The following is a 12,311-nucleotide window of genomic DNA, read 5'->3' as shown; positions in this document are numbered from 1 at the left end:
CGGGGGCGGGAACAGCGCGGGGGGCGGGGCCAAATCCAGGGGGCGGGGCCGCCTCCCGTGAGGGGATCGGGCACGCCCGGGGGTGGTGAATGTGAGAGGGGGTGTTCCCTGGAATTCGTGACGGAATACAGGGCCTAGGGAAGGGGTCATTACAGAGGGGAAACCCGGAATGGGGAYACGGGTGTGAGGCTGTTATTCAGAGCGGGGGTTTGTTCTGTGGGGAGGCTGTTCTCTGTGCTCGGGGGGAAAAGGGGCCGTCGCTGAGGCGGTGTGGAGTGGAGACAGGGCCGGCTCAGAGGGAACGTGATGTGGGGTCATTTCCCTGGGGATGTAGTGTGGAGACAGGGTGATGGTCCCTGAGGGGRCGTGATGTGGGGATGAACCCTCTCCACAAAGGGGTTCTGGGCTGTGCCCATAGGGAGGTACACTTTGAGGAGGGGGCGGCTCATGGGGAGTTCAGGATGAGCCAGGTGAGTTCAGCATGCCTCCAAACACTGCTCTTACAGACATCTTATTTGCCCCAGGTGTGAGAGCACCAGGACTACCAGGGCAGGGGTTTTAGGGGGAAGACACACGACATGGGGCGGACACAATGCTGTTACTCCAAGTGAGATGTCTGGCAGGGTAGTGGAGTTACATCTGTTCCTCCTCTGGTGACCCTTGCCTGGATGTTGCCTGGAYGCCTGCTGCCCAGCATGAATTTTATAGAGATTATTTGGTTTTCCACTCTCTTTGATGCGTCCCTAGATGAAAAAATSCTGTGTTACTGGGAAGTAGCTAATTATCTTTCTCTAAAGGTGGCATGGCAGAGGGGTAGTTTCACAGGGTGAATCAGTAGGAAAAGAATTCCAGAGTCCTGCCACCTTGTTTCCACATCCGCAATGCTTTAAGACATGGTCCTCAGGCAAATGAATTAATTTAAATTCCTGATTTATGTTTGTTTATTTTTCCTGCCAAGGCCTAAATGAAGTTTACAACACCTTCATGYCATTCTGCTTTTCTCACATCACCAYAGGYAGTAGCATAATATCTGTATAAGTATCTTAGACAKGTATAGGAAAGCCTTCCATTGTTAAATATGTAAAATTTGAGGGGAAATCCAGATACAGCCCTCATGTAACAGTAATATTATTAGCGRACTGAATTGTTGGGATTTACATATCCTGTACATAATGGTAGGATTGGCAGGAAGTAAAACCTCAAAGAAGGTGGGATTTGATGGTATTAGGTGATTTGGTACAAGCCTTGCAAGAGCCATTAGCTTTGATATGTAAGTGCACCCCGATGGTGGGCCTGACAAACAAGTCTCCCCAGAATTGACTCAGAAGTGATTCAGAATTTCACGTGTAGTTAAATTTAACGCATTTGTTTATAGTGTCAAATAATTGTTACAGACTAAACAGATGTTCTTTCTTCATCTAATCTTTCTCCTTGGAACTAAAAGTAAATATGTGGACATGTAACTTTAAAATTACTTTTGTCATGTGTCTTGTTCTTAAATTTGTAGGGCTTTTTTAACATCCAGTAAGATTATATAGACTGTGCTCACTGAGGGGTGAAACCTAAGGGTACTGAGTCGTGCAGGTGAGCCAAATCAAAGATTTTTTGTTTAAAATTACTCCATAGGTGAACCATTATCAGGTGAAGAAAAATAAGGTAAGAAGGACCGTTCAGTATTCTATAGAGAGATATAGTCAGTAGTTTGGACAATTCATTTAGCTTTTGGTATGGTTTTTTGTATGTTTTAGATGTAAGTCTTGCCCATCTCTCAAAGGTTTTTAGGTGCTTTTTGAAATGGCAGRAACACTATTTCTTTTTAAAGCAGAGGCTTGCATTTATTCTTCCTTCCTGATCAAAACAATGCAGAAAATGCATGAATGTTTTCTATCTGCAGGTAGGAAAGGGACACTGTCCCTTTTTCCCGTGCATACCAGGATATACCATCCTCTGACTGTTTGTTTTCTTAAATCTTGGTTTATCCTTGTTGATGTCTAAACCCCCCTTATTAACTTCCAGAAGCTTTGGTCATCACTGTGGAATTCCTGGCATGAAAAGGCAGAGCATAGAGAGAAGATCCTTGCTAAACTGCTGTAATGATGAAGACAGTGATTCTAATTGTCCTAATCATCTTCTCTTTGCTGGCTTCAGGTAAGGCTGATGCAGAGAGGGAGAAGAGAAAGGTTGCCTCTGGGTGGGTGACTTTCCAATTAATATATGCTTCGGTTTTGTTTTCCTCTGTGCAAAGAAAGAAGTTGCAGTAGGAGCTGTGCCTGTATTTTTTCTGTTTGATCATTGGCAGATGGTGACCCTGTTAGTTTTGAAGCAGCTTGATACACAACTTCCCTAATAATTCAGTAAGGGTTTGTTTCCTTTGAGTAGTTGGGATCTGCGTACTCATTAATGGGGCAAAATGAATCTRTGGATCTCAAGCTGCTCCCCTCTAAAACCTCAATGGATTTGTCTTAGAATTGTGCTGAATTAACGTCAAAACAAGTGGAGGACTAATGTCTGTTGCTATGCTCAAGGAAATAAAAAYTCCAATCATGTAAACACTACTATTCCAGGCAATATTTCTGTGTAGTATTAGTAGTTCTTCAGAGAGTCAAATGCTTCAACATTTGGAAATTAGACTTTCAGAGATACTGTGGCGCTTTCTGTGCATTCAGTCTTGGTTTTCATTACATGGCTTAAGATTCTCTCAAGTTACACAACTGCATGCTATTTTTGTGTACAACAATCACTCATTTCCCCTTAAATGTTTAATATCTTCTAGGAGATGCATATGATGATATATTTCAGAGTAGAATGCATTTCAGAGAAATAATACAGGATGGAATAATTGCAGCCTAGAGCAAAAGAGGAAATTTTGTTGACATGTCTGGGTTCCTTTAAGATGTAACTTTATAGTTTGTTTAAACCAACCAAACCTTCAAGTCCTTCTGAAAAAGGAAGGTTCGCCTTCACCTCCACTCTTAATGGCATCTTCTTGGTGTGTGAAAGCAGCAGAGGAAACAGCAGAGCAGAGGTTAAAAGAATGGCCTGTACTGATAACCAAGGAAGCAGTAAAACTGATAAACCCTGGGGAATGCATGTTTACATCAAGATTAGAAGGTCTGTGCTCTGATAAAATCRCATCCCAGTTGACTTGTTAGGAGTAAAACTGCACTCTGGTAACAGGAAGATGGTTACCCTACATTTTAAATGCCATTTCTTCTCTTGCTATCCCAACAGGAAATCAGACCATAGCTGTAAACGCATCCTTATCTTTGGTTCCTCGTCATTTGGGGTGGCAGCCTTGCCTAAAATTCACTAAGGTTGAAGCAAGCAAGATTCCAAAGCAAAAAATCTTGCCCAAATGATCATTGATTCGTGAAAATTCTGCCTAAAACTATTTGGTTGCTTCCAATCAAGTGGAAGCAAAGAGACATAGTGAAGATTCAACAGCAAATGTCCTCATTTTGGGCAAAAGTGACCTTGTTTGGATGTGGACACATCCTTAGAGTGCCTCTAAGTGTCTGGGTATGTGGGTGAGAGTAAGCACAATCAAGCTACTGTGAGRTTAAATATGATAGAATAACTTCTCTCTTCCATAAGGTGTTAAACTGAAGGTTTTTTTTTCATGAAATCCTACAAATCTTGACTTCTTGTTTGATCCTACAGGGAAAAAATTCCGATGGTGCACCCTTTCTGACCTGGAACAGAGGAAGTGCGCTGAGCTCTCCAAAGCGCTTWCGGCTGTGCTGCCCCTCACTACTGCCAGCTCCTTTACTAGGATTTCTTGCATCAGAGCCCACAATACATATGAYTGCATTGATAAAATCAGGGTGAGTTCACAGAGATTTTGAAAATAGACTTTGTGTCCAAATCCCCTTCTGGAATAATAATTGGTAAGCAGATATCTATGGGAGAATAAAATTATGCTGAAAAATTAGAACTGCTTATAAAATACACGGTCACTTGAGAGACAAGAATTAAATCCCATGTACTATTTTGYCTTGGCTAATGTCCTTGCAGTCTCCCAGAAATAAGAAAGCTGCTTGGAAATAAATGGACAAAGCAAACTACTAAATTAAAATTTGTTCAGGCAGAAACTGTGGTCTTGTTTATGTCCTTGTGAACACACTTGCTTTGAGGGTTTTGCTGTTGTTTTAAAGGCAAATAAAGCAGATGCTGCCTCCTTGGATGCTGGAGATGTTTACTCTGCTGTAAAGCTGTATGGTTTGGCAGTGGTGGCAAAGGAGATCTATGATCAAGGTAGGCTGGTAAAGCTAAAAATAAACTGTATTTCTGATTTGACTAAGGAATTGGATTTCTTGAAAAGAAAAGTTAATATATTTTTATTAGCTTTATAGGAATATGGAGGTGGCTAACAATTATTTCTAAAATACTTACTGATGATGAATAAAATACCAGAGGTGCTTTGTRCCTGGTAGCTTGTCTGCCTGTGGTACTGACATTGTGATACAAACTTGCATTGTTTGTTTGACAAGGTGCCATGTAGCCAGTATATGGTTAAGTTCCTGGCACAAGTACCTCCATTTAATATGCCTAAGGTAATTTCCTCTTTAGCCATGTTCACAAAAGTAGTTCAACTCCTCTTCACAGATGGAAGCTGTAGAATTGAGATTTATTTTTTTCTTGTTCTGTTACACATTTGGTGCTATTGCAGGAAATTGTGTGTTTGCTGTGGCCATTGCTAAACGAGGAACTCTGAATATCCAGAGTCTACGAGGTGTGCGTAGCTGCCACAATGGAGCCAGGTGGACCTCAGGCTGGAATATTCCACTTGGCTTTCTTCTTGCAAGAAATTATCTTTCCTGGGATGAGGCACAACCTCTGAGCCAAGGTGGGTGATAGGAGCCATAGGACTACCTCTGGCCACAGCAAAAGTAACTGAAATGCCAACAGATGAAGGATGAACTAATTCCAGCCATGATATATTTGGACCCTTTCCCTTTTATTTTTTTTTTCCCATTTGACTTTTTTCTTTCCTTTCTTTTGTATTTTTTTCTCCCTACACCTGTAGCAATCAGTGAGTATTTCAATGCAAGCTGCATCCCTGGAGTTGGTGTTGCTGCTCCCCGATTGTGTTCTCTCTGCCAAGGACAAAAATCCTATGTCAGAGACAGGAACCACTTCTGTGAGACAAGCAGTAATGAACCCTTCTATGACTCTGAGGGAGCCTTCAGGTGAGCTCTGGGACACTGTAATTGACCTTTGGGGGAAAAGAACTTGCAAGGGAGGAAAGACAGGTGATGTTAATAGGTGGCATTTGTTTTCCTGCAGGTGCTTGAAGGATGGAGTGGCAGATGTTGCCTTTTTAGATCATCTAAGAATTATGAGTGCCACAGGTAATCTTGAAAACTCAGATTTCTTTCATTTCCTGTCTGTGCTCCTTCCTGCATAAGAGTTGGGGGATATGCAATATTTTTGTTGTTTCCAGGGAAAATTCAATCCCTGCAAGCAGTTCAGGTGTATTTCTTGGTTCTCCACACAAGTCAGGAAGCTACAGAACTAGAAGGTGTAAGTGAGCRATGGTTGCTCACAGGAGATTCTTAGAATGGGAGCAGACAGGTGATTTCATTAAAATCTCTGACACAGCTGTCAGTGTTTGCTTTGCCTGAGTTACAAGATCCTTTCTAAAATTCAGTGCACTGAGCTGCATAACTGTGAATTTCCTATACACCTGTATCATATTTTTATATTCAGTTGAGCTCGTACCAAAGGTGGTTCGCAGTAGTACTTGCAGGTAGGTGTTTTTAAATAAACATATTTACAGGGATACAGCTTAAGGAATATTTTGGGGCAGTTCTCGCAGAGGTCCCTCTCTTTGTTAAGAGAAGTACTTACCAGAGACTTTTCCAAGTGTGCCTGGTACACTGTGCTGCCTGAATAACCTTTAGCAGCATCCCCTTATATTCCATGTCTTTGCCTGCTGCTAAGTTGTGGCTCACTTCACGGATTGACAAGTGTCTTCTTGTTTCAGAGTCAGAACAACAGGAATATGAACTCTTGTGTCCTGATGGGTCCACAGCTGAGCTGACCGAATACAGCACCTGTAACCTGGGCAAGGGGCCTGGCCGTGGCATCATCACCCGCAACAACTTCCAGAAGATCACCAACAAATTTCTTAGCATGATCCAAGTGAGTGAATACTATAAACTGTACATATCCAGACACAAGGTTTTCTTCCATCTTTGTGTGGCAATTATCACTCAGTTTGCCTTTTTCTTGAGAAATTTTTAGTTAGTGTGAATAAAGTGCTAGAAATTGTTTGCTCCGGGGAAAGAACTTGCATTGTTTGTGCAAGGTTTAACTTCTTTCTAAAGTGTTTTTCTGTAGGAGGCTAGGAATAAAAAAAAAGGGAAGATGCCATAACACACAAAATGGAAAACGGCTAGTGATGTTCATCCTGCCCTGGAACTTGAATCAGTTTTTACGTAGCTGAGAGGGACTTGGAGATTCAGGCAGGGCTTACATTTCTTCATCACTTTTTCTCAACTTACAAATAGTATCTGATATCTTGACCACTGATATGAAAGGAGGGAAGGCTGAGGCTGCCTGTTGCTGGAAGAATGAGCAGATTTGTTGCAATTAAAAGTGTTACTCTTGTCCTAGCGCCTCTTTGGGCGAAAAGGAAAGGAAAGAGCCAGATTTGAACTGTTCARTTCAGCACCCTTTGGGGGAAAGAAYCTGCTGTTCCGAGATGCCACTCAGCACCTAGAGCTTCTCGAGGAGCAGCTGGAGATTGCCTATGTCCTTGGTCTGGATTATGTAGCTCTCCTTAAGGGRCTAGGCCATGAAGGTGAGAACCCTTCCAGAAGACTGTAATTAAGGAAAGGGAAGAAAAAGTTCTCCTTCCATGTTATTCTTCCCTGCCAAGCACAAAAGCATGGACCTAAACAGCCCCTTAATAAATAACAGATTGGTGCACTGGTAACATGATCTCATTGTGCTCCTTCCTTCCATTTCAGGGAGCTCTTTGGACAACAGCATTGTGCGCTGGTGCTGCATCAGCGATGCTGAGCTTYGCAAATGTGAGGAGTGGGCACTGAGCATCCAATCCGACCCCTTAGTCTGTGTCCAAGCAACTTCCATGACCAAATGCATCGAAATGATCAAGGTAGGAGAGTCCCTCTGGTCAGGGTATAAGGCTGCACAGCGTGTGTATGTCCTTGTCTGAGCTAAAGAGAGGAAAACCAGCCTGAGGAATAAATGGGAATGAGAGGCAATTTATGCAGGAGAATTTCCAGCAAGTGGAGGTCCAGCTGCTTGGATACACAATTCATGCCAATCCTGGTTTTGTTATTCTCTCTAATGCTGCTGGCAGAGTAGTGAGGCTGATGCGGTCACCCTGGATGCAACACACGTCTACATTGCAGGGAGGTGTGGACTGGTCCCAGTAGCTGCAGAATGCTATGGTGAGTTCCCATGTGACCTTAACAAKAAGAGAGGGAAATGAAAAAGTACCATTAAGAATATAGTTAAATTTACATGGTTTGTGATGTTGTGTGATGGAAGCGGGAGTCAGTATAAGTGTCCAAATACTCTTCACAGCTCTCCYACTAACCGGCTCTAGAATTTGGTCTGTTTATTACATCCCTTCTGTTAAAGGGACAAAGATTCTGACATGGCTGAAGAGGATCACAAGGGTTTTGAAGTAGTGCTGCCATGTAAAAGGAATGCCAGCAGTTTTATGTTCCTTAATGTTTATCTTTCCTTCCAGGGGGAGAGTGTGCCCTAGCAGCTGAGACCGTGGACAAAACAGGGAAACTAATTCACCTTAAGCACAAAGGTAACAGAAACTTTGAGAGGGCATAAGGTCTAGATTTTCCTGASACTGCTCTAGGGTTTATGTAGGAATGTATTTGAATGTTGGTTCAGAATAAAATTTTCTGAGCAAGGACAAGAGATTTGTGGCCAAGCGAAGAATGCAGGTTCTGTACTGCAACTGAAGATACTGTGATAAATTGAGGGAGGGAAGTGATAGGGCTGTATCTGTCTGGAATACTTAATTGCTTTGGTATAACTGRTTGTTATTGTTTTACAGCACTGCCACCTGTTTATGCTGTTGCCCTAGCTAAGAAAAGTGCCAAGCAGATTCACATCCATAACCTTAGGGGAAGGCGATCATGCCACAGTCACCTGTACAGTCCTGGAGGATGGTTGCTTCTGTCCAGACACATAGTGGGAACTCAGAAGAATGATACTGAGAACTGTGATATTGACTCTGGTAAGGGCTTCTCTGGGTTGTTAACTAGACCACGAAAATCTGAAGCTCTCAATTTGGGAATAAAATTGAGGTGGGACTATGAGGATCTGACCAGCAATTGATTACTGTGGYCTCAGAGGGTGTTGAAGCAGCTTTTCCTTGTATCTGACTATGTGTCACACTATTWAGCCCTCTGCTTGCTAGCTCTTGGGATGAAATTCCATTCCTRTCTTTTCCCATATGTGAAGAGGCTTTGGAACACCTTGCCTTAATCTCACCTCAGTTTTCTTTACTCAGCTTATCAGAATTACTTTTGGAAGGGCTGCATGCCAGGAGCAGATGGAAACCTGTGCAAGGTGTGCATTGGAGACGGTGAGGTGGAAGGAGCTCGAGTGTCCAGCAGATGTGCTGCAAGTCACAACGAACGTTACTATGGCAATATGGGAGCACTCAGGTGAGCTTTTTGTGACAGTCAGAAATGCAGAGCAACAACCAGAATTGGCTTATTATTTTGTTGATTTTTTTTTTTTGGAAGGGTGTTTTTTTCCCCTATTTGTTAAGAATCTGGCTGTATAAACTTTTGCTAGTGTGTGTTTTGTTTTGGTTGCAGYTGCCATGGGATGTTTAGCTGACTGATGATTTAAAATGGTCATGAAACCATTTCCAGAGCAAGGCAATGCTTCCAAATATGTAAGGCTTAGAGCATTGTTGCTGACTCRTTAAAGGGAAGGGATTAAAAATAGTTAAAAGATCAGAGAGAGCAGTGGTGATGTAAGAAGCAGTGCAATATTCAGGAGATGACTAGATAGAGTGGAGATACAAAAATAGTTGAAGACAGAGAAGACTATTAAAAGTGAAAGCACTCTTATGAAATACATATAATGCATTTAGTTGAATTCCATTCTCTTTCCTGCCTAGGCATGGGTGAAGGTGCACATTATGCCACAGCTGTGTCTTGGGAGCCGCCGTAAGGGATCAAAAGGGTTGTTTTAGCAAACTCTGTAGTGACATCACTAACATGTTCCATGTAACAGCCAAGTRATTACAGATGGGAGGGACACTTCCAGCTACTCCTGGATTAGCTTCAGATGACTGTCCAAATGTCAGCCATCTTGTACTGCTGTCTTTGATCACTTCTTGTTTTTTYCTTGCACTAGGTGCCTTGTTGGCAATCCCAGTGGAAGAAGCTTTGGAGATGTAGCTTTCATGGAACACTCTAACCTGCTCCAGAACATAGAGGGTGAGATGTATATATTCTCTTTTCTTTTGAAAATGTTCATTAATGTCAGTTACTTCCCTCAAAGTGACCATCACTCGTGAGGATCAGCCTTTACAGGTTTMAGCTAGGTCCATGAAGCTGTGATTGTAAATGGAAAATTGCAAGAAGCTTTCTGCATGTAGGTGTTCCAGTAAAGCTCAACATTCAGATACTGTAAGAGAGGAAAGAGGAATCACTGAGTGCAAAGATGTGTGTTGGGGTAATCATCCTTGGAAAGTACACTAAACTTTTGGAAAGCTTAAAGCTTTAAAAGGCAAACCAAAATATGCTTTTCATAGCATCAAGGAGAAAAGGAACCCCCAATAAAGCACACTGATATTCTATTTTAGGCAATTTCAGTAACAGAAGAGACTTTTTTAAGAGAAGTATCTCTCTAAACTCAGATGAAGGTGTAAGGGCCTGGAAACCCACAGGAATTCAAGCAGCAATGAGCAGTTCGTTTGGGGGAGCAAAGGGCACACAGGCTGGATTGCTTTGTTTTCAGAAAGGGATKTAGTTACAGATGCAGATGAGACATGATATGTTGTTCATATGCYTTTATATTATTCTAGTTCTAGTTGATAGGTGCAGCTTAAGTTCACTGACCTCAGTGAAATCACTACCCTGGTCCTTAKGCATTCCTAAGAAATGATCACATAGTACTCTGTGTTTGTTTTGAATACACTGACTAAACTTCTTCCTCTCAAGTTTTAACATTTTATATGAGATTCACCTCTCTTCCACTTTAATTGTTCAAAAGRATTTCTCCTCATTTTCTTTTCAGATCTGGACAGCTCTGGTTGGGCAAAAGGTTATACCCCTCTTGACTTTGAACTGTTGTGTCCCGATGGAACGCGCACCGCAGTCACCGAATGGGCAGGCTGTAACCTTGGCCCCATTCCCCCCAGCACAGTCATGACTCGACCAGTCACTGTCACTAAAATCTCTGACTTTCTACTGAAATCCCAGGTATGACAGGTAACAGAAAAGCCTGGCATGTTACCATTTGTCATATACAACTACTGAAAATCCATTCAGGATAAAAAGCTTTCTATACTACATACATCAAGTGTCTTCAGACCCAATACTAAGAATTAAAATTGTACATAGGAGACTAGAAAATCCAAATGATTATTTTCTCAGAGGGGTATTTTGGCACCAGTTCTCATTCCACAGAGGCCATACTTTTGTTGAGAAATAAGACACTGCAAAAATTCATCTCTTTGTACTAATAAGAACAGTGCTAGATCTAATAAGAACAGTGCTAGATGAAAGTGCAATTAATGACCCCAAGCTGTGAAACTTATTTCTTTTCTGTTTAGGAATCTCTGGGAAGCAAATTGGATTCTGAATTCCAGCTCTTTCAGTCGTGGAAGTAYGGTGAAAGTGATCTGCTTTTCAAAGACGCCACTCAATACCTTGTTCATGCAAGTCACCTGAGCTATCAGGAAATCCTTGGAGTGTCTTTCSTTCAGCTGGCAGAATCAGTGTTTAATTGCACACCTGCAGGTAAAGTCAAGCAGCTAATTTGGAATTATAGAGAAATGCTGCAGGCAGCCCTCTGTGCACAGCTATGGCCCTTTAGTTTAGACTGCCTGGAGAAGTATATTCTACCTAATCCTGTTAGTAACAAATTTCTAAGGAGTCCAGTGTTAAGGCTTCTGTGAGACTAAATTGTTAACTGCAATTCAGAAGGGGAATTTGACCTCTACTCTGCTGTTTAATGAAAAGTAACTGAAGAACTTACTACTTTTAAAGCTTGTAGCATCATTAAGTGTATACTTTCTTACTGATTTATAGGCATCTTGGACTTCTGCAAACAGGATATCTGTGCATCCTCATCCAACTGACAGCGAATACAGAGGCTTTGCAGGGCACCAGCGTTGCTGAAAACAAGGAAAATGTGCAAGTCTGACCTATCTAAAGCAATCAGCRAGGAAACAGTAATCTCTAGAAATGTATGGTGAATACCTTCTTGTCTTTTTTTTTTTAAGCAGATTTTATGTTTATAATGATGTAATAMTACTCCTATGACACCCCTTTCTTTTTTGGAGGATGGCAGCTTGGGAAAGAGCACAACCAACAGCACAGAACTAGGATCAGCATTCTTGTGGAAAGACCAGGGCCAGTACCATGGACTAAAACATAGACTGTCATGAGTAGCACAGGTTAACTGGTAGCATTTTGCCCTGTTTGTCTTCCAGTTTCCATGGAAAAACCCCCAAATTTTGGTAGTTGCAGCATTTTCTTCCTATATCTGTGATTTTGGTTGTAGCCAGAGACTCCCTGCTGAATGCATATATGCATTTCTTTTTAACCAAGAGTTTTTAGTAGTAGATCAAAACATTTTTCTTGTTCAAATAAATGCATTAAGGCATTTAATAGCCAGCAGAGCTGGATGCTTGCAGCCTTAAGGTGAAGAAAGCAATGGATATTCCTCGTCACGAGTTCCAACCATTACTTTATTGTACTCTGACACTTTGGATTTAGGATTCTATGAAATGTCAAAATATTATATGTCTAAACAGCCTAAGTTTTACAAGCAGAAACTGCCTGACCATGATATGAAGCCTTTTGACAGAAATCATCTGTTCATCATCTGTATCATGTATTGTCCCCGTGTGGTGACAGAACCAAGTCCTTGCATATTGTTGCAGCCAGTGAGCTGTAGCCCTGAAGGAGCAGGGGAAGAGCAGGATCCTTGCTTAGGCCTTTCAGGTGTTCCTGCCTTTCTTTCCTGGAGCTTCCATGCCATCTGCGGGGCCCGTGTGACACTGCACCTGGGAGAAGGGAGTTCTGAGAACACGGTGAAGRAATGCATCTGGCAGCTTAGCTTTGCCA

The 12,311-nt window shown here is 42.0% G+C and overlaps 1 protein-coding gene across 1 annotated transcript; it reads left to right on the top strand.

Annotated features, from left to right (window-relative positions):
* The first annotated feature begins 527 nt into the window (after positions 1-527).
* LOC130578062 (melanotransferrin-like) lies at positions 528-11,454 on the top strand. The gene is made up of 17 exons (XM_057373878.1): positions 528-2,148; positions 3,661-3,824; positions 4,155-4,254; positions 4,670-4,846; positions 5,027-5,189; positions 5,287-5,351; positions 5,987-6,144; positions 6,619-6,805; positions 6,975-7,123; positions 7,331-7,421; positions 7,727-7,795; positions 8,051-8,233; positions 8,510-8,666; positions 9,370-9,452; positions 10,255-10,439; positions 10,793-10,979; positions 11,271-11,454. The coding sequence occupies exons 1-17, from the start codon at positions 2,094-2,096 to the stop codon at positions 11,318-11,320; spliced, it is 2,223 nt and encodes a 740-aa protein (XP_057229861.1). The 5' UTR covers positions 528-2,093; the 3' UTR covers positions 11,321-11,454.
* The last annotated feature ends 857 nt before the right edge of the window (positions 11,455-12,311 follow it).

This window comes from Malurus melanocephalus, unplaced genomic scaffold (assembly GCF_030028575.1).
Source record: "Malurus melanocephalus ecotype Western Australia unplaced genomic scaffold, MMel_1.1 scaffold_208, whole genome shotgun sequence".
In the NCBI taxonomy this organism is placed as follows: domain Eukaryota; kingdom Metazoa; phylum Chordata; class Aves; order Passeriformes; family Maluridae; genus Malurus; species Malurus melanocephalus.
This window is presented reverse-complemented; position numbering and strand designations above follow the sequence as displayed.